The sequence below is a fragment of the Rhodotorula paludigena genome (genome assembly GCF_050403205.1).
Source record: "Rhodotorula paludigena JCM10292 DNA, Rt_paludigena_JCM10292v1_ctg66, whole genome shotgun sequence".
Classification (NCBI taxonomy): Eukaryota; Fungi; Basidiomycota; class Microbotryomycetes; order Sporidiobolales; family Sporidiobolaceae; genus Rhodotorula; species Rhodotorula paludigena.
The window spans coordinates 269-24587 of record NW_027481392.1 but is presented as its reverse complement, the minus strand read 5'-3'; the positions used below and the strand labels follow the sequence as shown (position 1 = coordinate 24587).

Here is a 24319-nt window from a genome sequence, read left to right as displayed (position 1 = left end):
TCCCATTTCTCGGTCACACGGTGGCAAAGGCCTCGCGCCAGTCCCCGATTGAAGCGTGTTCGCCGCAAGTTAAGAAGGCCGGAACGAGCGTGTTGCGGGCGCACCGCAGCGAGAGCGGAGTGGTACAGACAACCCTGAGGATCCCTCGTCCTCATCCTCACATCTTCTCGTCCCGCTCGTCCGTAATCACGAAGCGCACACCGCCAGGGCCGCCGGCTCGCTCTTCGCGCGGCAGATGGTGGATCGACGACTGCCACTCGTCCAGCTCGATGTCCTTCTCCTCGTCGATGCTGAAGTCGGATCCGCGGCGGGACGTCGAGCCGCCCATCTCGATGCGCACGTCGGGGTCCTCGCCGCGTGCGAGCGCCTCCTTGCGCTCCCTGCGCTCCCGCCGCATCTTCTCAAGGCGGAGGTGAAGGTCGGGACGAGCGGGCGTGCGGGTCGTCCGCAGCGGCTCGGCGCCGTTGCCGCTGCCTTCGTCATCAAGGTGGTACGCGGTCGTGGTTGTCTGGGTCGAGACGGCAATCTTGAGACCCTCGAAGGCTGCGCCCACGGTGCCGCGCTCAGGTTTGGCAGACGAGATGTCGACGATGAGGGAGCCGAGGCTCATCTCGATGGCGAGCTTGCCGAGGTAGGCAATGGGGCTGCACAACGGTGAGCGGTCAGGTTGATGGACCGCAGGTGCGGAAAGATAGAGTTGACTTGCTGGAAGGCCATGTCTGCGATCACGCCCTGTCAGCCCAGGTTCGGCAGTAAGAGGGTCAAAAAGCACGTACAAACAAAGGTATTGCCGTAACTCATCATGCCTGTAAAGATGACGATGTCAGCATGACAAGCGTCGACAGAATGGGTGAAGCGGGAGGGCGGGGGACACCCGACGAGTCGCAAAAGGTCCTTCCGCTTTTCCGCGGAGGAAAGCTGCACATACCGACAATCAAGGCGTCAAGCGAGATGGAAAGCAGAATGAGGCGCTGGTTCGTGCGAACGAGCGGGCGGTAGCGGTCAAGACCGTTGCCGACAAGCCGGGCTCGCACGACTCGGATGAACAGCCAGTTTAGGCAGGCGTCGACGACCAAGTAAATGCCTGTCGATGACACAAGGAGTGTCAGAATGGACTAGACGTGGAACGACGGAGCCGCCGTGGCGACTGACACTTTTCGCACCGATCCCACACCTCGTTGACGTGTACATACGTGTCAGACAGCTGCAAGCGCGCAGGCACCCAGATACTGATGGCAGCGCGGAACGTAGCAGGACTCGAAAGATTGTCAGAAGCTGCGGCCAAAGGGGGACGGAGAGCGGTACGGACCAGTACACGGAGATGTTGATGGCCGTGATCAGCGCCGCAACGCCGTACTTAAGGTACCGCTGATGGCGTGCGTCGGACCAGAGCACTGTGCGTAAAGCGTAAGCATGTCGCCGAGGCGGCGGGAGACGACCGAGACCTCACAATTGACACGGTTGATGATGATCTGCAGCAGGAACTGGACTTGCAGCGCCCAGCACGTCAAGATACTGCGCAGAAAGGCGTCAGGACGGTTCGCTGCGTGGAATGGGAAGACGCGCATGGGAATGGGAGGAGGACTCACGAGAAGAAGAATGCAAAGGAGGGCGGGATGACTTCGATCATGAACAGCCAACATAGCACGGCGAATACGAGGCAGACGACAATCTCGCCCCAGATCAGCACCGTGTAGACGGAGACGCGGTGGGTCTGCTGCCAAGCGGTTGCGACTGCAATGGCTTCGCTCAGTCGACCGACGCGAAAGGAACGCCCGACCTCCACGCACTGGTCCAGAGGCAAAATCCAAGCACCCATCCAAAGGCAATGGTGGCGACACTATGGGAGGAGAGTCAAGGCCGGCGAGATGGCGAGAACGGCGGGCAAGGACGGACCGCATGTCTCCCTCCGTCACCGGCTCCGGCACATACGGGTGCTCCCGATTGAACGAGACGTTGGCGCCCATACTGGCGTCTAGCGAGTGTCTGGCGAACAGAGAGCAAGAAGCGCCGGAGACTGCAAGACGAGAGGAGACCAGCACGAAAGCCGAGATCGTGAATCGCGGACGAGCCAGCGACAGCCGTTGGTTTCCCGCAGCCCAGAGCGCTCGCACGCCCCTCTGTGTCGCTTGGGCCGCAGACATCAGCGTCTCGTCCCCCTCCACGTTCTGACGAGGCACAGCCGCCGGGTCCCCTCGACACGAAGAGAAGGGGAAACATCCGGTCGGCGCAAGCACGTGGATGTCGCCGCTTCTCGGCACGCCGTCGAGCAGCACAGGTCAACTCGACACAGTCGCTGCCATCGTGTCTTGTGGGACAAGCCGGAGGGGGAGGTGTCGACATCGTGGAACTCGCTGCTCCCCCTCCTGACTGCCGACCGGATCACACGCTTGCGCGCGTCTGACATAGCTCTGCTCCTGCAAAAGCTACTAGTAAGGCTGAGCCGCTTTGACTGCGCTTCGGCGGTTTGCTGCGCTAGCCTTCCGCTTCATCAGTTGCTGACAAGACCGGGTGGCTAGCCCTTGGTGGCTCTCGTGCGATGCTCTTGCAAGGTGGTGCGAGTCTCTCAGTCTGCTCGTCTGACAGCACAGCGCGCTCGAATTTGGCCTGGGCCAAAGAAGCGAAGGGTTCGTGCGCGCGAATGCGGGTGAATTGCGCTCTCGCGCCTCCTGGACGGACTGAGCGCTCAGCCACCGCGGCCTGAACGCGAGCCGTTGGCGAGAGGAGAGCGCGTGCGCGTTCCGTGCGCACCGATGCACTTCGCCAGCGGATCGAGGGCCCAATCTCCTGCTCGGCCCCAAGCTGGCTCGCTTTGCTCCGGGACTCGTGCTTCCCCGTCTCTGCGTTCCGCGCTCGCCTTGCTATGGGTTGCGCAGGCTCAACTCCCGTCGACCACGAAGCCGAGGCTCGCAAGTGAGTTTGAGCCGCTCGGCCTGCTTTTACGAAGCCACTTTTGACCCTCCTGCCGACCTGCAGTGCCGCGATCGAAAAGACCCTGGCGCAGGACCGTGAGAATATGCGGAAAGAGATCAAGCTGCTCTTCCTTGGCGCCGGCGAAAGCGGCAAGTCGACAATCATGAAGGTGCGCGTGCCCCTCTGGCCTTAAACCTCAGCTGAGCTGACATTCTGCTCTCCAGCAATTCTCTATGGCATACGGCAAACCCTTTACGGACACGGAGCGCGAGGTGTATCGCGACGTGATCTTCGACAACTCTCTGCGGTCGATGCAAGTCGTCATCGACGCGTTTGACCTCCTCAGCATCGAGGTGCCCGACTCGCTCAACGAGCAAATCGAGCTCCTCATGTCGTTCGGCGAAGAGCCAGACCTGACGACCGACAGCGGCGCGATGCAGCCAGCTGTTGCGCGAGCGATCAGTGCGTTGTGGGCGTTCGAGGGCGCGAAGGAGGCGGTCGACATGTCGCACGAGTTCCAGCTGAACGAGTACGTTTTCGCCCTCTGTCACCTCTGCGATATGTCACGCGACTGTGCCTGACGCGGTTCAACTCAGCTCGGCGCCGTACTTCTTCGACAATGTCGCACGGTTGGCGCAACCCGGCTACGTCCCCAACGACCAGGATATCCTCCGTGCCCGTGTCAAGTCGACCGGCATCACCGAGGTGCAGCTCAATATCCACGGCACCGTCTACCGCATGTGCGATGTCGGCGGTCAGCGGTCAGAGCGGAAGAAGTGGTACGTCTTCCTCAGACGACAGCCTCGCCTACAAACGCTTACCCTCTTCACCACGACCAGGATCAACTGCTTTTCGGACGTCCAGGTCCTCCTCTTCGTCCTCGCCATCTCGGAATATAACCAGCAGTTGTACGAAGACGAATCCGTCTCGCGCATTTCGGAGGCGACGACGCTCTGGCAGAGCATCGCCAATTCGAAGTGGTTCACGAATGCATCTGTCATTCTCTTCCTCAACAAGGTGCGTCCTTGTTGTCTGCACGTGGTCAAGCCGGACCGCGCGTGTCTCGGTACTGACGGGATGTCGCGCATACAGATCGACCTCTTCCGCCAGAAGCTTGCGCTGTACAAGCTGTCCGACTACTTGCCCGACTACACCGGTCCGAACACGTACGAGGCGACGACGCAGTACCTCGCGCGATCATTCGCCGAGCTGTACACGAATCCGAAACGGGCGCTCATCATGCATCTCACCTGCGCAACCGGTGCGTCGCGTCTTGCTACATCTTTGGCCGCATGCGCAGCCGATCTACGCATCAGCAGAAGCTGATCAGCAGGTCGCGCTAAACAGACACGAGTCAGATCCGCACGGTTCTTGCTGCCGTGCAGGAACAGATCATCTCGAACAACCTCCTCACCGCCGGTACGTCCACAGCGCTTGCTCAATATGAAGCACCTGTCGGTGACTGCTCGCTGACCAGGACTCCTCGATCAGGCATGCTTTGAGCGCCCGTCTGCCTTTCTTTCTCCGCTCCGTGCCCTTCTGTCTCTTCTGTACCTTGTTCTCTCTCTCGCACAGCAGGTCTTCCCAGTCTCTCGTCTGTCTCTCTTGTCATAACGATGTACACACTCCCTTGCCGTGGCGGAAGGAGGGCCAGTCGCTTGGCCGGTCGACCGGAGTAGCGAGAATGAGCTTCCTCTCCCGATCTCCTTTGCAAGTCGAAGCTTTCGTGTCTTCGCGCGTTTAGAGTAGCTCCACGCACAAGCTCAACGCACGTCGAGCGACTTTGCCGTTGTGGACTTGCTCGTGCGCGCGAGGTGGTGCTCCTCCTCGCTTCGACCTCGAACCCCTCGCATCCAGAGCTGCACGAGCAGCCGAGCAGAGAACAGCAGACACTCGGACAGGGCTGTGTGGCTAGCGCACTCGAGCTTCCACCTCGTCCCATCGGACCCGTCGCCCGTCGCCCGCTCGCGCCAGCTCGTCTATCTCGCTCTCTCCAGCGCGTCGAAGCCGCAAAAAACCGAGCTATGGCGTCATTCTTCTCCTTCTCGAACCCGATCGACGTCGACATCCGCCTCGCCGACGAGGAGGACCGCCTCGCTGTCGAGGTCAAGGGCGACGGCGCGGGAAAGGGCGCAAAGGCCGACGCGCTTGCGGGTAGGGAGCGGTGTCCGGTGTACTTGGATGGGGAGAGCGTGCGCGGACAGGTGCGCGACTTCTCGCTTGTCGGGCTCTGCTTCTCCCTCTCCCGCTTGACGACGAGGTGGGGGGAGGTGGCATGCACAGCCTCGCACAAAGTCCGCTGACGTGCTGTCCCCTACAGGCTGTCATTCGTGTCAAGGATGGCAAGGGGATCAAGCACGACGGGATCAAGGTTGAGTTCGTCGGCAGCATCGGTGCGTCGAGTCTCGCTGGTTGCTCTCGGGACGAGCCGTGCCGGGTCAGAAGTCGCGGGATTGGCATTCCGACAGCTCATGCTGATGGACTTCACCCCGCAGAGCTGTTCTACGATCGCGGCAACCACTACGAGTTCTTGTCGCTCGTGCAGGAGCTCGCCAACCCAGGCGAGATGCGGACGGCGCAGGCGTTCGACTTCGAGTTCAAGAATGTCGAGAAGCAGTACGAGAGCTACCACGGGATCAACGTCAAGCTCAGGTGTGTTACGAGCCCCTGTTGAGGGACCATGCGGCCTTCCAGGCTCTTGTCGCAGCGACTCGGTGCACAGACCGTCACTCACACGCTACCTGTCGCGCAGGTACTTCATTCGCGTCACGGTCTCGCGACGAATGGCCGACATTGTCAAGGAAAAGGAGCTGTGGGTGCACTCGTACCGCATGCCGCCTGACACGGTCAACTCGATCAAGATGGAGGTTGGTATCGAGGACTGCCTGCACATCGAGTTCGAGTACAACAAGGCCAAGTGCGTCCCGTTCTGCTCTCCACGGCGTCGGAGTCTCGCTCTGTTCCGCCAAGTCTGGCTGTCGTAATAAGCTGACTCCTCCGCACTCGCAGATACCACCTGAAGGACGTCATTGTCGGCAAGATCTACTTCCTGCTGGTGCGGATCAAGATCAAGCACATGGAGCTGAGCATCATCCGGCGAGAAACGACGGGCGCAGGTCGGTCATGTTCTCTATATGAGCGCGACACGCTCACAACGTGAACGTGAAGCCGGACTGACACGCACAACCTGCAGCGCCGAACCAGTACAACGAGAGCGAGACGATCACGAAGTTTGAAATCATGGATGGCGCGCCCGTACGAGGTCAGTTCACTTCGCTGCTTGCCTCTCGTCCGCCCAGCCAGTGTCGCGCGGGAGTAATCGTGGCACTTTTTGACTGACACGCCTCTACCGTTTGTGCAGGCGAGACGATCCCGATCCGGCTCTTCCTCGGCGGCTTCGAGCTCACCCCGACCTTCCGGGACGTGAACAAGAAGTTCTCGACGCGGTACTACCTCAACCTGGTCCTCATCGACGAGGAGAACCGGCGATACTTCAAGTACGCGCCTCGTGTCTCCCATCGCTGCTTGTGCCGTCCTGACGGCTCTCGCGGCGAAACAGGCAGCAGGAGATTACGCTGTACCGCAACCGCGATGGCGTGCAGGGCCTCCCGCCCGCCCCGCCGACAGAAGACGACTTCCTGCCTTCTGGCATCGATGAGCCTGCGCCTCTGCCGCAACACTCCGCCGCCGCGCAGGGCCAGCAGCAGTACGACCCGCCTCTCGCCGCGGCGCCCGAATCGCCTGCCCGCCCGCCACCGCCGCCGCGATCTGCCGAGCCGGTCCCTGCAGAATCCTGAGGCGCTCGTGCTTTCTGTACTCGGTGTAACACTACTGCCGCGCGCCTGTTGCCTTCTCGCCTTCGCATCTGCGAGAGAGTGGAAGAACGAGATTTGCACTGCGAAGGAGGAAGGAGGAGGGTGGAGGGGAGGATGAAAGGTATGTACAGGATGGGGTAAGGAGAGTATGAGAGACAGCCGAAAGACACCTCGCGAGTCACGACTACACCTGCTCGCCCAGCTTTGCTCGCAACAAGCGCTCAACTTCGTCCGCCTTTCGCAACCGCGCCTCGAGGTCGCTCAGCTCTGCCTGTTGCGCCGCGACCGTCGATTTCCTGTGACAGCACCATGTCTCAGTCAGCACCGCCCGTTCCACAGCAGATACGAGGCAAGAGAGAGCGAGAGGACCATCCGTGAGCTCACTCGTGCGCACGAGACTCACTTGGTCTCGACGCGATCCGCCGTCTCCTTGAGCTTGTGCTCGTGCATCTCGTGCACGCGCTCGGCCTGCGACCAGTGCAAGATCATCATCAGCCCGCACTCAAGGAAGGTTCGGGAGGATGTGGGGCCCGCGAGAGCACGGGACCGTCCGCGCTCGCGAGAGGGGAGGAAAGGACAGCAGGACACACGTGCTCGTTCTGCTCGTGCAGGTGCTGCACCTTGTCCTGCAGCAGCGCGTCGTGCCGCGCGCTGGCGTCGCGCAGCTCGGCGTCGACCGACGAGCTGCGGAGCGGTCGGAAACGTGACGAGGAGAGGGGGGCGGGCAAGGCGGTTGAGCGATCCATTCAGCGCTGGGCCCGTACGCGGCTGTCCCCACTCGGCAGACAGCGCCTGGGTGCGTGGCAGCGAGCGAGCCGAGACGCACCCGTGCGAGTAGCGCTGCTGCTCGTCCTCGAGGCGCTGCTTGAGGTGCGCGGGCATGTGGGCCTCGGCGAGGGGCTGCACAGATTCGGGGAGCTGCTCCATTGCTTGGCGATGTGTGTGAGGGCGTGTGAAAGGTCGGAGCGGAAGCGGACAGGAGCGAGAGACTCGTCGACGGGTCGTCGCAGCCTGAACTCCTTTCTTATACGTGCATGCAGTCGAGTACTACGGTATAGATTGCCCGCATCTCTCTCAAGCAAAAAGAAGCTGGAGAATGCGTCCACCGAGTTCCCTTATCGCGTTTCGTGCCGATTTGCGACCAAAGGGTGGAGCCAGCGTTCCTCTATTATGCGTTACAATTTGCACTGCTCCTCGCACTACTGCTGCGTACAACGCCGGTCCAAGGCTCGTGGTACCGGTTAGTCCATGAGCACGGAGCGACCACCGTCGCGCTTCCTGGCCATCGCTGCGTTGACGTGCTCAGCATCCGACGTATCACCCGAATGCAGCACAACAGCAGCACAACAGCAGCACATGCGCAACCAGAGTTTGGCATCTTCCAGTAGCCTGAGTCGTCAGAAGAGAAAAGCGAGAGCATTCTGAAGCATGTGATGAGCCAACGGCATCGAGCACTGGTCAACCTCGAGCTACACATCACGCCCGAACTCTACGAGGTAAGGCAGTATCATCCGTCGCGGATCGGACGCAGAGGCTCTTCAAAAGACCAACCCGGCGCGAAGCTTGCGGGCAAAGCGAGTCTCGCTCGGAGGAGCACGAGCATGCACGCACCGATCGAAGCACTGCAAAAGTCGGTGCTGCAGTGAGCATGGGAGCGCCAGAGCGAATGTCAGAGTAGAGTCGAGGCTCGAGGTTGCTCTGGCTGATGAGGACAAGGTCAACCTCCTGCCGCCCTCTCGCTCCGCTTGACAGGCTCACGAGACTCATAGACCGCTTTCTCCGCACATTCTGAGAGTGTCATTGCTTCGAGCGGCCTCCTCCAGCTCGTCCCGACCTTCCTCACCTCGCCCCTCCCCGCTGCCTCGTCTCGACAATCCCCTTAACCCACACGGCTCGTGAACCGCAGGGATGGCTACGACCGTCATCTCGTCCCTCTCGTCGTACAGCTCGTACCGTGACTCGCGCTCCCCGCTCCCCGTCCCCGTCCAGCATGCCAACCTCGCCGTCTCTTCGACCGTCTATGTCGGCAACTTGAGGTGCGCTTTGTCACATGAGCCATGTCAGAGTGCAAGCTAACCACCCCGCTCACATTCGCAGCTTCTTCACGACCGAGGAGCAGATCTACGAGCTGTTCAGCCGTGTCGGCGAGATCAAGCGCATCATCATGGGCTTGGATCGCAACCAGAAGACGCCCTGTGGCTTCTGCTTCGTCGAGTGAGCTGCCTATAACCCCTTTTTCGAGCGCGGTGTGCGAACCCTGCTCGCACGGCGTCACGTCTGCGTTGAAGCACAGCTTTGCTCACTCCCGCTCCCCTTTCACCACACACAGGTTCTTCCTGCACGAGCACGCCGTTGCCTCTCTGCGCTACATCTCGGGCACCAAGCTCGACGAGCGCATCATCCGCGCCGACCTCGACCCGGGCTACCTCGAGAACCGGCAGTACGGGCGCGGAAAGTCGGGCGGGCAGGTGCGCGACGAGTACCGCGAGGACTGGGACGGTGCGTCAACTGGAGCAGCTTGGCCATTCTCGAGCTCGCGCGATCATGGGCGAGATGCTGATACGTGCTGTTGATCCGTCTTCGCAGCTGGACGAGGTGGGTGGGGCCACCTCAAGAACCGCGAGGAGATCGAGGCGGCACGACAGCGCGAGGTCGAGGAGACGTACGGTGAGAGCGGTGCGAACCGCGATGTGCCGACGGGAGAGAAAGTACCGGACGAGGTGAGTTGCGCTGGCAGCCCTGCATTTCTCCGACGTGGCGGAGGCTTAGCGTGTCACTGACACCTCATATGTCGCAGAACCCGCGTTTCCGCGACGAGCGCGACGACTAGCCTCGCCATACCCATTTTCCGCTCGTATCGCATGCAGCTATACCTTGCTCGCCCTGTTGTAACAGTTCTTACTCTCGGATTCGTCTATCAGCGAGCAGAGGGATCAATTCGCTCGCCGACGTCTCGGACACATCGGCAGATGTTAGCGCACTACGCATTGCACGCTCGCAAGCTCCTCACACCTCATCCTCCTCGTCTGAGCTCGGCGCTATCCGCCTCTTCTTGTAGACGCTGCGCTCCTGCACCTTGACCTCCGTGACGACCACTGGTGCCTGCGTCGACACCTCGACCGTCTTGGGCTCGTCGATGACGATAACCTCGTCGTCGACTTCCTCCTTCTTCCGCGCAGCAGCCTCCTTCTTCGCCTTCTCCGGCGACGCGGAGCCGACGGAGTCCTTCTTGGCGAAGAAGCCCATCAAGCTGCCCTGTCCCTTTTCGACGAGCGGCTTCTTCCCCTTCCCTCCGGCCTTTGCCGCCCCCTTCTTACCCTTCCCTCCGCCCCCTGGCAACCGCTTTTCCACGCGCTCGCGCTCCTCCCAGATCTTGCCAACCGCCCCGCCGATGTTGTTTGTCGGGACGTCCTCGGCGTGAACCCACTTTGCGCGCCCCGCGAGCGACTGCACGAGCGGAGCCTTGCCGTCGTCGCCCTTCTTCGATGGCGAGGGCGAGGCGGCGGGGCGAAGGGCGGGAGGAGAAGGTGAGACAAGGACGATTCGCTCAGAAAGGTAGGTCCGCGTGATGTGGCTGTAGACGTGCACCACCTCGGGGAGGGTTTTGCGCGAGATGACGCGCGGAGTAGAGGTGGAGGACGAGGTCTGGTCGCTGGAGCGGAAGGTGGAGGAGGGGATTTCGAGAAGGGTCGTGAGAAGCGAGTTGAGGTGCTTCGTGCGCGAGGAGGAAGTCGAGGATGAGGCTTCTTCGGGCGGAAGATCGACGGCTGGGAATTCGTACAGTCCGGCGAGGAGGCCTGCAGTGTCACGCTTGAGTCATGACATGCATGGCGCAGCGAGGAAAGCAAAGTGCGCACCCTTCTCCGGCCGCTTGACCAGCAGCACCATCCTCCCCTCCTCGCCCACAAAGTGCTCGCTCGGCACCCACTCGACCACGCACACGGCCGTGTCCTCCTCGCGCTTCTTCGCCTTCTCCTTGGCCATCGGGTAGACCTCGACGGTGTGCTGACGCGCTTCGATGGCGTCCTCGTACGGAAGCGGCGAACAGAGTGTGCAGAGGTCTTCGATGTCTGGCGCGGAAGAGGCGGTTAGAGCAGAGTCGCCTTTCGCCCGCGAGGCGTGCGCGACGTAGCGAGCCTGCGCAACAGTAACCTCATGAGCAGTCAGCGTGGATTCTGCCCAGCTCAGGCAAGGAGGTGGGCTGCTCACTTCGGCGTAAGCGAGACATTGGTCTTGCAGCGGGCACGACGGACAGTCCGGATTCTTCGGCGTGCACACCGTCGCGCCGAGTTCCATCAGTGCCTGGTTCCACGCGCCCGGCTTGTTCGGCCCGCCGACGTTCTCGAGCGGTTGCTCTTTCCCGGCGTCCTCGCCGTCAGTCGCCCTTGCCTTCTTCTTCCGCGCCGGCTGCGGCGGGACGAGCACGTCCGCCAACGCCCAGATGAACGCCGTCGTGCTCTTGGCGGCCTGTGGCGCGTGAAGCGCCGTCAAGCGACTCAGGACGCGGACGACATTGCCGTCGACCATGGCGCTGCGCTCGCCAAAGGCGATTGACGAGATGGCGCCCGCCGAGTACGGGCCAATGCCGTCGATGGAGAGGAGGCCTGCAGCCGTCGAGGGGAGAACGCCGGAGTGTTCGCGCATGACTGTCTTGGCGCCGTCGAGACTGCACGAAACAGAGCTCAGTCCGTGAAGAAGTCGAGGAGGATTCGTGATTAACGCACAGGCGCTTGGCGCGGCTGTAGTACCCGAGTCCCTGCCAGACGGCGTTGACCTCCTCAATGTCGGCCTTTGCGAGGCCTGCGACAGTCGGGAACTTGTCCATCCACTTGCGCCAGTACGGGATGACGGTCTCGACCCTCGTCTGCTGCAACATGATCTCTGAGACCCAGACCTGCGGGCGACAGGCGATGTGAGCATAGCCATTCGAGCGTGGAGAGCAGACGGGAGGGCGTACCTCGTACCCGCGCTGCCCGCGCTCCTCTTCACTGAGCGTCCTCGGGTCGACCTCCTTGCGCCAGGGCATCCCACGCTTCTCCTTGACGCCATCAAACCATGCGAGGAGAGCTCGCTGAACGACCTCCGCTTCGACGGCCCCTTCCAGCGGTGGCGGAAGCGCCGGCTCGTCCCGTTTGCGCTTCTTTGCGCTCGAAGTAGGCGCTTCAGTCGTGTAGAACGGCGATTTAAGGAGGCAGTGGTACGCGGCGGGGTGCGGACGATCGGCGAAGGAAGCGGGGGCGAAAACGGCGGGCAGTAGCGACGCGCAGGGGTGCGCGGTGTTCGGCGGCGGCAGTGCTCGCGCTGGAGTCACTGCAGCCTTCTTCCTTGGCGGCATGGCGATGCGGATGGAGCGGAAGCGCGAGGAGACGCGTCGCGGAGCGAAGGCGAAAGTTGCAGATGTCAGCCCGCACCCAGCCTTTCCTGACGACCTTGAGCTCCTCGTGAGCCTCTCAGAGATGCACAGTATCCACGTCGAGCTCTCGAGACGACGTGTCATGCTGGACCAGCCAGTTCGGGATTCGCGATTCCCTCCAATCGCAGGGTGTTCTGTCGCAGTATCCATCTACAGCTCCTGCCGCCCCGTCCTTGCACCAAGTCGGTCGTGTAGAAGCAGACGATGGGCGGCGTCTGATCGGTCAGGGAAGGAGCCGTCTGGACCGCGGTGCCGGTTCTCAGGGTCCGGCAGAATGAAGCGTGCCGACCAGCGAATGGACGCAGACGCATCCAGACGGGCGGCAGATGACGATGAGAGTCCGTTTCGACAACGGTCCTTCTGGCCTGTAGGCTGTGCCGAGCGTTGGACCAGAAGGAAAATGCATGCCGGTGGGCGAGAGCTCCTTAGATGCGCAGAACGTAAGGACCTGCAGGACAACCTGTTAGCAGCTGCAGTAGTCATCCAGCATGAACTCAAAGAGCGCACGATTTTGAGGGCTTCATGCGAAACTCAGCGTCTCGTCCAAGATGCGTTGCACCCGCGCCTTGTCCAGCTCGGGGTACTTTGGCTGCGCGATCTCGCCCTTCTCGCTCGCCTGCGCCACGAGACCTTCAAGTGTCTTCGGGAGGTCGCTGAGCAATAGCAGGGCTTCAGCCGCGGTCGCAGACAAAAAAGCGAGGGACGCGCACCTCGGATGGCGGCAGATCGTCGCCCAGCCTTTCTTCTCCATCTCGTCCGCCAGATCTGACTGATGCGAATCCATCAACGTCGAGTTGGGCACGAGGACGAGCTGACGCGGGCGAGGCGAGTCGGAGGGAGCGTCTGAACTGTTGAGAGGGCGAAGGAAGGAAAGGATCGAGCCGGCGCCTGCAGGTGCGTCAGACCGTTGCTTTGAGCTCTTTCAACTAACGGACGAGCCAGAGAGGCGCTCACCTGCGTGGCTGACGACGACGTCTGCTCTCCCCACCTTGCCCTCGAGGTCGTCCAGGAAGCGCACAACCTCGACCTGGAGCCCGCTCGGGAGCTCGCTGCTGCCTACGTTCCAGTCTGATGGCAGCGCACTGTTCCCCACTTGCGCCAGGAGGTACGAAACGCCGAGCGAGGCGAGGGCAGCGAGAGACGGTGATGAGAGTGCCGCAGCGACGAGTGGGTCAAAATGTGTAGACCCGACGGTCAGAACCGCTCTGCGAGGTGTGCTCGAGCTCGCAGACATCGCCGCGGAGCCGTCCGGGCGAGACGAGGCGAGGCGGGAGAAGGAGAGGTTGCAAGATGCGAGGGACAACAGGCGGGAAACAACTACGGACAACAATGCAGACGAACATGCACAGCCTCAGGAAGCACCCGCAGCCTTGGCCTCCTCCGCGCGCTTCTTGCGACGCTCCTCGGCCGCCCTCTTGAGCGCCGCAACGCGGTCCTCGTCGTTCCGCTTGGCGACCTTCTGCACCTTGTGTTCGAGTGCCTCCTCCGCCTCACGCTTCCTGCGCTCCTCGAGCTCGACCATCTGCTGCTCGATCATGCGGCTCTGGCGCTCGCGCGACTGGCGCACGCGCTCGGCGTGCGACACGCCCGGATGCAAGAGCGACTCGGCCGCGGTGCGGTCCTCCTTTGCTGGTGGTGCACGCGTCGCGATGGGCACGGCGAAGCCCGACGACGCGGCGCCCGGCTTCGGCTTGGCGACAATGTTGAGCCCGCCCGACATGAGCTGGCGGCGGTCGACAATCTCGCCGTCCTCGTTGACCTCGACGCGCCGCCCCGTCTTGGCCTCGTGCTCGGCCGCGAGCTCGGCATCCGTCTTTGCGCGCTCGGCTTCGGTCGGCCGCGCGGGCCCGAGCGGGACCTTGGCCGAGGAGCCGGCGACGGCGGCGGCGTGCGCGGCTTCGGTCGAGTCGAGGTAGCTCTTCATGAACGAGGTGAGGCCGCCATTCTTGTTCTTCTGCGCCTCTGTTGGTTCAGGAAGAACGTGAGCAATCGAAGACTGCAGCAGAAGCAGCGGGAATGGCGCGCCCTCGCGCTTCTTCTCCTCCTCTTCCGCGACGCGCAGCTCCTCCTGCTGCTTCTTGTACGCCTCGGTGACGAACGCGTCCTTGTCGGCAAACTCGTCGCCCTCGCGTTCGCGCTCGCGCTGGATCATCTTGTCCTCTGCACGTAAGCGGTCCTGCTTGCGGATTTCGGCCGTCTCCATGAGGCGGCTGATGTACTTGGGCTGCGATGGAAGCGGGGCAAGCGGATCAGCGCGTGAGATCGAGGGTACAGATAGCAGTGCAGCAACATACCTTCCGCTCGCCCGACTCCTTCTTGCGCTCCGACTGGGCCGCCTTCTCTGCCGCCTTCATGTTGTCCCACACCTCGTCGTACTCGTACACCGAGCTGTCCAGCGCAAGCTCCTCCTGCTGCTTGGCCTTCTGCGCCCTCGACAAACTCGCAGTCGACACGGCCGGGCGGTTCTTGGACCGCGAGGTGTCGAGGTGCGCCGGAGGAAGCGCTCCCCCTTCGTCGTCGTCGTCATCTGCGCCGCCAAAGACGGGCTTGCCCTTGGCGGGCTTTTTCGGGGCTTGTCGCGGGAGCGCAGCCTTGTTGAGCCCGAACGAGAGCTTTGGCGGGCCCGACATGGTCGCGGCGAGAGCGAGAGCGGCGAGGGATGGCCTCGTCCCCGTCACTCGCTCGCGATGAAGGAAGACGACGACAGCCAGAGCGGCGCAGAAATGGACGACTTTGGGACTTACGCTGCGCACGAGCTCTCGCACGACGCCGACGAGGCGCTGTCGGCGATCGAACCGCTCTCGTCCCGCTCGCTCGACGCTCTCGCCCGCCTGGCGCGCTACAAGCCACCGCCAGACCCTTGTGTGTGCCTCCTTCTTGCTGCTGAGAGACCTGCGCTGAACTCCCATGCTTTGGTCGCGCTCTTCTCCTCGCCGTCGCCGGCTTCCGGCCCCACAAGACCCGTTTCCCGAAGGTCGCGCCGCCGTCCTCGTCTGCCTCTTTGGCTCGAGGTGAGGCGCTGTAGCGGTCTCGAGTCTGTCGCGTTGCTCTGAGCGAGACGAGCTGAGCTGCTCCGCCCCTGACAGATCCGGCGACAACCTGAATATCCTCCTCTCGACCCGAAGCGCGACTCTGCGGACCTATGTGCGCTGTCGCCCCACACTGCACTAATCAGACTGCTTTGCGCTGATCACCTGTCTCCCGCAGCCGGGACAAGGTTTGTTGAGCGACAATGACCTTCCTTCGGTGTAGAGCTCACCCCTTGCCGATCCGCAGTTGCACTACCAGGCGGAAAGATGGACGACACCGGTACGTCTCAACTGTCCGCTGTGTATCAGAAGGATGTGCTGACCCGCACCACGCTTGCAGACCTGAACCTCGAAGCGACGGCGCGACGAGAGGGTGCGACAGTCTTTCGATACCAGTGTTCTACGTGGGCTCGGCTGATCACAATCGCTTTCGCAGCATACGAAGAAGTTGGGCTCCCGATCGACACGACCCGAATACGCTATCTCACGGCTTTGCCGCCCTTTCTCGCGCGCTCCATGATGCTCGTCACGCCTGTCGTCTGCTTCGTGCTCGACTACTCGCTCAAGGTACATCAAACTCGGAATCTACAACAAGTATGACCGTTGAGCTGATTGTGTTACTCTGGCAGCCCGAGCTAAACCCTTCCGAAGTCGACGACCTCTTCTCCTTCCCCCTCGAAGCCTTCCTCACCTCGTCCCCCTCACACCCGGTCTTTCACCACCCGCACCCGCCCGCTGTGCAAGAGGGTCGCATCCCGTACCACTCGACCGAGGACTACGGCTGGTACGAGGGGAGGAAGCATCGGTTCCATTCGTTCGAGGCGGACCCTCAAGCGATCACGGGGCTGACGGCGGAGATTCTGATCCACGTCGCCATGATTGCGTAGTGCGTCTCAGAATCTTTGTCTTGCTGATGCCGTTGAAGCTGCTCAGTATCTGTCCCACTTACGTGGCCAACACCGACGCCTTCTCTTCCGCAGCAAACGGCAACCCGACTTTGAGCTCTACAGCCCATCCCAGCTGCCCCACGACGCGCTAATCCGCCTCGCGATGCGGGACCCAAAGTGGCATAGGTTCCGACAACGCTGGCGCGAGCGAAAGGAGGCGGAGGAGAAGGGGAGTAAGCTGTAAGGACGCACAACGGTGCGAGGCGTCACCACATTTGGCTGAGTAACTGTTGTTCCCGCTGTTGTGATTGTATATCTGCGTCAGGATCCGTCCGAAAGTGCATTGGGGCGCGTCGTTGCTCTCTTCGTCGTCGCCAGCTCCTCGTGAAAGCGGCCTTCATCCTCTTTCCTCTCTCCGCATTCTCGATTGGCGTACGGAACAGCGCGAAGGATGTCCATCCTGCGAGAAGCCATCAGTGCGCTGCCTGTCTCTGTCCGGCGGCACCTCTCTCTTCTGCTGACCCGCTCGCACCGCCATTGTCAATCCTCCAGCAACTCCGCAGACGCTCCGTTCGGCGGTCGACGCGCTCGTCAGCGCTGCGAAAGAGGCAAGCGAGCCTTCCTTCCGGCCTTCGGACTGGGCCTGGGTCGCGCGAGGAGCGAGACAGCTCGCCGACGGGTTGCGGAGTGGTGCGAATCTCTCGCTGGCAATGGCTTGCACGGGTTCGCTTACACTTTCGTACTCAACAGAGGACCTGCGCACAGCGGTCGGGGAGATTGGCAGCGCGATCACGGCTGTAGCGAGGCTGCTCGCCGCCGCTGTCCAGAGCGCAGGTGGGGGCGGTGCACAGCTCTTGAGCGCTCAGACAGAGCTCGCGAGGGTCGTCGGCAACTTATGCTTCGACCATGGTACGTGAGAGGCACCGTCCGAGCGGAAAGATGACCCGCTGACTGCTCTCGCACTGCCAGATGCGAATCGCCAGCAAGTTCTCGACGCTGGCATCCCGCTCCTGCTTGCACAGCTGCTTGCCCGCACGCTCGACATCGTTGATGAAGAAGACGAGGAGCTGAAGGAGCCGCAGAGGCGATTGAGCGTCGACGAGCTCAAGTTCTTGCGCGCAACGACCGGCGCATTCCTCAATTCGTCGCTCAAATTCGGTGCGCTTTCACCTGGCATGCCGCTTCTCGCATGGTGCTGACGGCCTTAGATGTTGCACGCAGACCCAATGCGACGCGAGCTCACTCGCAAAGAGATCCTCACGCCGCTGCTCGCGCCACTCGACGCGCGCACAACGGCTGGCAAGCGCACCGAGCCGGTCTGCGTCGTCGGGTGCTGGGCACGGGACGTCCCTACGGGAATGGACGAAGATGAGTGGGAGGAGAGGCTCGCGCTGGGGCGGACGACGGTGGAATGGGCGGCAAACGTGCTCGAGGATGTGCTGGGCGAGAGTGCGTACATCTCGCAAGCTCGGGCTTTGTCTCCGTCTCGTTGACTGATTTCCGCACAGACAAAGACGACTTTCCTCCTGCTGGTGTCCTTGCGCTCGCCTCGGTTATTTTCGCCGTCCAGTCCGCACCATCCCCCTCCTCCCTACCCTCCCGCATCTCTCCAGAAGACGCCTCCGACTACCTCGACACCGACGTCGAGCTCTTGACCGTCTGCTCCTCGCTCCTCGAGACCCTCGCGCTCAACCTCGACTCGGTCAAATCCGCCCTCGCCTTCTCTACCTACGCTCCCTCCCTCCCGTACCCGCAGTCTACGCTCCTGCATCACCTCCTCACCTTCATCCACAAGGCAGCCCCGCCGCCCTACTGGATGACCGCGACTTCGGAACCTGAGCGCCTTGCAAAGGCCTTCTCGACCACGAAGGCGTCGCTCGTCCGCGCTGTCGTCGAGGCACCCAACTCGGACCTCGTCATGGAGCGCTTGTGGGCCGAGACCCGCTCGAGCGATGATCTGGAGGGCAAGAGCTGGCTGGTCGAGATGCTGGTGAGCTGGGTCGAGGAGGCGCAGAGCGAGGGGAGGGAGGACATGCTCATCTGCGCGGCGCACATGCTTGCGGCATTGGGCCGAAAAGGTGCGGTCACGGTCCCTCCCTTGATCGTCTTTGAAGGCACGCTGACGCAGGCTGCTGAGCTGATCAATGAATCCTTTGTGACGACACAGACGAGTACACCCGCTCGCTCGTGCACGACTACGGACTCGCCGCTCCTCTCGCCCGCATCGTCCGAGATCGCGTCGAGGGCGCGCTGAACAAGTCGGGTCGGCCGGGGGAGACGACCCAGATACTGTTCGGCGTTGTCAGCTTGCTGCGACACCTCGCCATCCCAGGTGCGTCGAGCTGCGCTGCTTTCGGGCCCAGCGCATCTCGAGAATATGTTATTGAGGTTGCCTGAATCGCCTACGCAGCCGACAACCGCCAGCTCGTCGGCGAGACGGGCGTCATTGCGCCTGTTACGCAGCTTCTCCGGCCAGAGCTCGACGTCGTCGGGCCGCTACAGCCCGCATCAATCGGCCTGCTGAAACATCTCATGACCGGCGTCCGTGCGTCAAGTCGATTTTCTCCCTTGCTGATCCCGTCTGACTCGTCACATCACCGCCAGTCCCGAATGCTCTCGTCTTGCTCGAACCCACTGCCGCTCCCGACTCGTCAACATCGACCGTCAGCACCTCAAGCTCGCCGGTCGACCTCCTCCTCGCGCTGAACACACGCACGGACGACCTCCGCACTCGCTCCGAGTCTGCGCGCGTGCTCGTCAACCTCATCCGCACGCTCTTCTCCGCTGCTCCTTCGGACCTCGACGCGCAGCGGCAGGACGCGCGGCAGAAGGTCGTCCAGAAGGAGGTGGCGGACGCACTGTGCGAGCTCGTGCGGAGGAGCGAGAAGTTCCCGCTGCTCGTGAACGAGGGAGTCGTTGGGTTGACGCTGCTGGCCGGGAGCGGAGAGGAGGGCTGTGCGTTTTCCACTTTCTCGCGCGTCTTCACGAGGCACTCACTCACACGCTGTTCCTGCAGCCTCACTTGTGGTGTCTTCGCTACTGCACCCACCCTCACATTCCGCCGCTTCTCCTCCGGAATCGTCACCATCCGCCGATTCATCCGCTCTCATCACCTCTTCCGCACCCGCACCGCCCGCACCTTCACCCGCCGACGAGCCCTCGTCCGCGCTGCATCTCGTCGCGCGCTGGTTCGCGCTCGTGCCGGACCTCTTCCCCTCCTCTCGCTCCGTCACCTCGTCGGCGCAGGTCCGCCCCGAGATGCTCTCGAACGCCTGCACGCTGCTGCTCACGCTCAAGAGCGTTGAGGACCGCCACGCGGCGGGTGCCGTTGTGCGCGAGTCGGTGGAGCGGGCGAGAGCGGCGCTCGAAGGGGAGGAGAAGGACGAAGCGTGGAGCGCGCTCGAGCGCGCGTTGGAGAAGGTTGCGCTCGTTGTCGCGGAGTAGCGGGTGAAGATAGACGGGAAATAGTTGAGCAGGTTGTTCGCAACAAGGCGGAAAAAGCGCGAGCAGGCAGCAGCGCCGCAAGCAGGAGGTTGTCAGACGCGGAAGCATGCGAGACCTGCTGGCGCTGCATGTCTGCGGGCGGGTGGCGGGAGCTCGGCAGGCAGTGTCTGTGAGAGTCAGAAGCGGAAGAAAAAGGAGAGCAGAAGTAGACCCCTCGAAACTCCAGCGGCGGAAAGGGGCGCGGCGGCGGATTCGAGGCACGCGTTGGCTGCGGCGGAGTTCGAGCGTGCGAGCGAGCGAGCGACGGGCGGCTCACCGCGCGAGCAAGAGTCTCGAGCCCGTCGAGCCGCGTCTGCGCCCCCTCGAGCGTCCTGCGAGCTGCAGCGCAGTCGAGCACCCACACAGTACCTCCAGCAGGCACATCCAGCCGTCCGCGCCGTCAACCGCTCGACGTGCACCGGCGCTTTTCGTCAAGACGAGCGTCGAAGGAACCTCGCCTCGCCTGCCGTCGCGCACAGCTGCCAGAGCCAAGCAGATCCAACGAGCCTCGAGCAGCATCTGTACCGCAGCCTTCGAGCGCCTGTGCACCCCGAAGAGTGCGCAGACGACCTCGCTCGCCCGCCCGACCGACTCGCCTCACCCGGAGCAGCGTCCCGCGTGCTTAGCCTCCGAGGCAGAGCAGGACAGCAGCTGAGCGAGTAGACGCTGCGTGTTTTGAACTCGCCGGCGTACCACCACGCACTCGGCTTGACACAGTTGCGCGCCTCCGCCGTTGACGTCCAGGAGACCTTCGGCCGCACTTCTTCCTCGCCTCGAACCGTCGCCGGGCCGCCCGTCGCTGAGCTTGAGCGCTTCGTTGAGTGAGTCTGATTACTGCCTGTCCTGTTCGAGCCGCGCGGAACGGGTTGCTGACCTTCCGTAGCAGGCTCTCGCTTCTTCTCCCCGTCTGCCGACCGTCCGCACATCCCGGTCAAAGCGCCTTTTCTGCGCCTTCCGCTTCTTCCTGCATCCACTCTTTGCATTTGGCGCATTGTGCGTCTTTCTAGCTCCTTGCGGCGAGACGGCCGGGCATTCGCACCCTCCTACCGCGCGTCAGACAGCTGACCACCCTCGCGCTGTGCAGGTCTGAGCATACACGATGGACTCTGCTCGTGCATCTCCTGCACCGCCCGGTGCCATTCCTCCTCGCCTCGGCCTGCCTCGTCGCTCGTCGTTCGACCCGCACTCTTCGACGACCAAGGGCTCCCTCTCCCTCGGTTCGCTTCCGCCGCCGACCTTCGGCAACCTCCCGGCCGGCCTCCGCAGCGTACCCGCCATTGAGAGCAGCCGGCACTTTGGCTCTGCGTTCCGCAACAATGCAGCTCTCGGCGACGGTCAGCGCACGCCCGGCGGCAGCCTCGTGATCGGAGCCGAGGTATTCGGCTTCGGCAAGTACGCGCCGAAGGAGACGACGCGACGGCACAACGGCGGAGGTGGGTCAGTCGACGGGCTCGACGACTCGCGCCTGTCGAGCGACTGGCCGAGCGACTTTGGCGCACGGGCGGCAGCATCGTCCGACGACTTGCGATTGCGCGACGAGACTCGCGGATCGCAACGACTCAGCGGCGTACGTCCCTCTCAACCTTGTTTTCGACTGCTGCGGGTGGAGAAACGGGGCGAAGAAGGCTCGACCACCATGCCCCCCGCGTCGAATGCTTTGCGACGGACGTGGGTGGCGGTGCTCGATCAACTTTAGCACGTTTCGCTTGGCTCTTGATACTTCGGCAGAGAGGAGAAGGGCCGAAACGTCGTGATCGCAGACGACGGAGTCCGTGTCGACCGCTTTGTTGGGAACCCAAAGCTGACGGCGCTGGTGCCTTGTCCTCCTCCTCTCGTCGCGCAGGACTTCGCCTCGAACCTGTCCCGACCTCAGCTGAGAACAGCAGGGTCGGCCATCGACCTGCGTCCGTCCTCCCCCGCAACCATGGCCGACTCGCTGCGCGCACCTTCGCGTTCGAGCCTCCTGCCGCCCACGTCGTCCCTCGCCCAGTCGACTCCCGACAGCTCGAACGAAACTTCGCCTGATGGATCGAACGGCGCAGCGTCGACGGACCCGACGACCGCTGCGTCCGTCTCGCTCAACGCTTCGACCCCCGCTGCCACAGACGAAGCGCCCTCGCCCTCGTCGAACCCCTATGTCTACCCGTTCCAGCCGCCCGACCCCTCGCCTCCGCCCCTCGGCAACCCCTACTTCGCGCACCCCTCTGCGCTCGGCATGTCGCCTCCTGGAGCAGGCTATGCTCCGCGGAATGGCCGTCCTGGGGAGGGCCCGTACAGCTTCGGTCAGGCGGGCGTCAACGCCGCTGCGGCCGAAGACGAGCTGGCCTTCGGCATGCGCGGCATGAGCCTCGGCGGCGGCGCGATGGGCGCTCAGGCGGGCGCGAGGGCCGCGTTGCGCTCGCCCTACTCGCCCGAGCCCTACTCGGCCGCTCTTCCCGGCACAGGCGCGCCTACGGGGCGTGAGCCGCCTACGAGGCAGAACTCGACGGGCTACGCGCCCGCGCAAGGCTTCTACCTCCCGCCCGGCTCGCCCTACGTGGGCCACCAGGACCCGTACTCGCCCGTCTCGTTTGCTCAGCCGAGCTTCTACTCGCCCATGCCTGACGGCGGCGGGCCGACCGTTCCGGGGAGTCGCCGCGACTCGACCGTGCCGAACTGGGGCCTCCCGATGCCGCCGTTTGCCCTCCCGCCCGACTTTGCCCAGTCCCCTTCGAACGCCCCTTCGCGCCAGGGATCATTCTCGTACACGCCCTCCGGCCTCCCTGGCCAGCCCGGTGCCGGGCCTATGTCGCCGTACGTTGCCGCGCCGCCGCCTCCCGGCCCGGCCGTCACGTACGGCAGCTCGCACCTCGACGCCGCGAGCAGCCCAGGCGGGCACTACGCGCCTGCGCCGCCGCACGTGCACCAGCACGCGGGCGGGTACCCCGTCGGCCCGCAGCTCGGGCAGCAGCATCAGATCATCCTCGGCCGCGCGGTGCGCGGGATGGAGTACGTCGCGCCTGGGCCGGTGCAGCCGCACGGCTACGGTACGGGCTACGGGCCCGACATGCGTACGCTCAGGAGCCCGCTTCTCGAGGAGTTCCGCAGCAACAGGAACAGGAGCTGGGAGCTGCCGGTGCGTCACTGACCTCTTCCTCTTAATGGTTTGCGCTCGAGCACGGCGTGCTGACTTGCCTGGGCTGTTGGCGCAGGACCTCATGGGCCACATCGTCGAGTTCAGCGGCGATCAGCTCGGCTCGCGCCACATCCAGACGAAGCTCGACACGGCGACGAACGAGGACAAGGCGATCGTGTTCCAGGAGATCCTGCCCAACATGCTCCAACTCTCTACCGACGTCTTTGCCAACTGTGCGTCTCACTCACGCGCGCCGAAGACGAGGCTCGCTGGCTCATGCGTTCATTCGCTCGCAGACGTGATCCAAAAGTTCTTCGAGCAGGGCTCGCAGGTGCAGAAGACGGCGATGGCCAAGGTCCTCGAAGGACACGTCCTGCAGCTCTCGCTGCAGATGTACGGCTGCCGCGTTGTGCAAAAGGCGCTCGAGTACGTCCTCGTCGATCAGCAGGTTCGCCTCGTCAAGGAGCTCGACGGCCACGTTCTCAAGTGCGCCAAGGACGCGCAGAGCAACCACGTCATCCAGGTGCGGTCGCAAGGGTTTATCAATCAACGGAGAATGACCGCTGACTTCTCTTGCACCCGCAGCGTGCGCTCGAGCGCGTCCCGCCCGAACACCTCCACTTCATCACGGACGCCTGCCTCGGCCAGGTGCACCCGCTCGCGACGCACCCGTACGGCTGCCGCGTGCTGCAGCGCATCTTCGAGAATTGCCCCGCGCAGCAGACGAGGGCGCTTCTCGACGAGCTGCACCGCTACACGCAGACGCTCATCCAGGATCAGTACGGCAACGTGCGTCACCTTCTCTCGCTTCGACAGCTTCACCTTACTGACCTATGTTACTCCGCCGCAGTATGTCGTCCAGTGGGTCATCGAGAAGGGCGAGACGGCGGACCGCTCGCTCGTCGTCGCCAAGATCTACGGCCAGCTCCTCTCGCTCGCGCAGCAGAAGTTTGCCTCGAACGTCGTCGAGAAGTGCATCCTGCACAGCACGGACGACGAGCGCCGCCGCCTCATCGACGAGGTTCTCCAGACTGGCGCCGACGGATCGAGCGTTATCAAGGCGATGCTCGTTCACCCGTACGCCAACTATGTGATGCAAAGTGCGTCTGTCCTCTGTGCCGCTCGATACTATTCAACCGCTGACAAGTGTCTCTCCGCAGAGTGCCTGCACTGCGCCGCCGGCGCGCAGCGTGAGAAGCTCTTCGCCGAGACCACGGTGCAGCTCACCAACCTGCGCAAATACTCGACGCCGTACTCGAAGCACCTCATCACCATCGAAAAGCTGCTCGCCTCGGAGCGCGAGCGGCAAGGCCTGCCGCCGCTCGGGTTCGGCGGCCCGCTCAACGGCAACGGCGGACTCGCCGGGCACCACCCGCTCCCGCACGCCTACTAGACGGCCTCTCTCGGTTCTCGGTTGCCTTTCGGATCAGTGTTCGAGGATCTGTGCCCGTGTCCCGTTTCACCCTTCACTTCGCCCCATGTCCATTTCGAGCCCTTCGCGGCTTCCAGCTGTGCATCCCTCCCGGTCCTTCCTTCCCGCCTTCTCCTGGTTCTGTGCCCTCCCTCGCGTCATCCACCGAACATGTCCACACACCCTCTTCACCCTTCACCCTTTCCCGTAGATAGCCTTCCAACCCCTCGTCTCTGTCCAGTCTCTCTGGTCC

General features: G+C 63.1%; 10 protein-coding genes across 10 annotated transcripts; 6 read left to right on the top strand and 4 right to left on the bottom strand.

The window, feature by feature from the left end:
* Positions 1–157: 157 nt before the first annotated feature.
* On the bottom strand, positions 158–1967 carry JCM10292_003432 (uncharacterized protein; the record flags this gene model as incomplete). The annotated part of the gene is made up of 9 exons (XM_076652131.1): positions 158–644; positions 773–806; positions 929–1084; positions 1153–1229; positions 1310–1394; positions 1451–1515; positions 1590–1734; positions 1791–1840; positions 1897–1967. The coding sequence occupies 9 exons, from the start codon at positions 1965–1967 to the stop codon at positions 158–160; spliced, it is 1170 nt and encodes a 389-aa protein (XP_076502302.1).
* An 896-nt stretch (positions 1968–2863) lies between these two features.
* On the top strand, positions 2864–4415 carry JCM10292_003431 (guanine nucleotide-binding protein subunit alpha; the record flags this gene model as incomplete). The annotated part of the gene is made up of 8 exons (XM_076652130.1): positions 2864–2913; positions 2977–3082; positions 3138–3442; positions 3510–3692; positions 3753–3930; positions 4006–4174; positions 4261–4332; positions 4405–4415. 8 exons carry the CDS (start codon positions 2864–2866, stop codon positions 4413–4415), a joined length of 1074 nt encoding a protein of 357 aa, XP_076502301.1.
* Positions 4416–4937: 522 nt separating this feature from the next.
* On the top strand, positions 4938–6710 carry PEP8 (retromer subunit PEP8; the record flags this gene model as incomplete). Its single annotated transcript, XM_076652129.1, has 8 exons — positions 4938–5117; positions 5234–5306; positions 5409–5565; positions 5666–5830; positions 5923–6029; positions 6107–6175; positions 6275–6410; positions 6473–6710. The coding sequence occupies 8 exons, from the start codon at positions 4938–4940 to the stop codon at positions 6708–6710; spliced, it is 1125 nt and encodes a 374-aa protein (XP_076502300.1).
* A 202-nt stretch (positions 6711–6912) lies between these two features.
* JCM10292_003429 (uncharacterized protein) lies at positions 6913–7610 on the bottom strand (the record flags this gene model as incomplete). The annotated part of the gene is made up of 4 exons (XM_076652128.1): positions 6913–7024; positions 7132–7196; positions 7271–7412; positions 7555–7610. 4 exons carry the CDS (start codon positions 7608–7610, stop codon positions 6913–6915), a joined length of 375 nt encoding a protein of 124 aa, XP_076502299.1.
* A 1026-nt stretch (positions 7611–8636) lies between these two features.
* Positions 8637–9558, top strand: JCM10292_003428 (nuclear cap-binding subunit 2 family protein; the record flags this gene model as incomplete). Its single annotated transcript, XM_076652127.1, has 5 exons — positions 8637–8764; positions 8826–8942; positions 9058–9227; positions 9315–9448; positions 9526–9558. 5 exons carry the CDS (start codon positions 8637–8639, stop codon positions 9556–9558), a joined length of 582 nt encoding a protein of 193 aa, XP_076502298.1.
* A 176-nt stretch (positions 9559–9734) lies between these two features.
* JCM10292_003427 (A/G-specific adenine glycosylase) lies at positions 9735–12063 on the bottom strand (the record flags this gene model as incomplete). Its single annotated transcript, XM_076652126.1, has 5 exons — positions 9735–10525; positions 10586–10865; positions 10938–11394; positions 11453–11622; positions 11686–12063. The coding sequence occupies 5 exons, from the start codon at positions 12061–12063 to the stop codon at positions 9735–9737; spliced, it is 2076 nt and encodes a 691-aa protein (XP_076502297.1).
* A 598-nt stretch (positions 12064–12661) lies between these two features.
* On the bottom strand, positions 12662–14771 carry JCM10292_003426 (uncharacterized protein; the record flags this gene model as incomplete). Its single annotated transcript, XM_076652125.1, has 6 exons — positions 12662–12794; positions 12852–13029; positions 13096–13197; positions 13504–14103; positions 14167–14365; positions 14436–14771. 6 exons carry the CDS (start codon positions 14769–14771, stop codon positions 12662–12664), a joined length of 1548 nt encoding a protein of 515 aa, XP_076502296.1.
* A 57-nt stretch (positions 14772–14828) lies between these two features.
* JCM10292_003425 (NUDIX hydrolase) lies at positions 14829–16301 on the top strand (the record flags this gene model as incomplete). The annotated part of the gene is made up of 9 exons (XM_076652124.1): positions 14829–15003; positions 15101–15152; positions 15228–15285; positions 15349–15358; positions 15418–15450; positions 15511–15543; positions 15607–15737; positions 15800–16056; positions 16151–16301. 9 exons carry the CDS (start codon positions 14829–14831, stop codon positions 16299–16301), a joined length of 900 nt encoding a protein of 299 aa, XP_076502295.1.
* A 207-nt stretch (positions 16302–16508) lies between these two features.
* JCM10292_003424 (uncharacterized protein) lies at positions 16509–19501 on the top strand (the record flags this gene model as incomplete). The annotated part of the gene is made up of 10 exons (XM_076652123.1): positions 16509–16533; positions 16610–16747; positions 16808–16966; positions 17027–17215; positions 17279–17506; positions 17566–18135; positions 18225–18389; positions 18468–18602; positions 18662–19012; positions 19074–19501. 10 exons carry the CDS (start codon positions 16509–16511, stop codon positions 19499–19501), a joined length of 2388 nt encoding a protein of 795 aa, XP_076502294.1.
* Positions 19502–20639: 1138 nt separating this feature from the next.
* On the top strand, positions 20640–24048 carry JCM10292_003423 (uncharacterized protein; the record flags this gene model as incomplete). Its single annotated transcript, XM_076652122.1, has 7 exons — positions 20640–21107; positions 21384–22655; positions 22732–22888; positions 22952–23178; positions 23241–23444; positions 23506–23755; positions 23816–24048. 7 exons carry the CDS (start codon positions 20640–20642, stop codon positions 24046–24048), a joined length of 2811 nt encoding a protein of 936 aa, XP_076502293.1.
* Between the last annotated feature and the right edge of the window lie 271 nt (positions 24049–24319).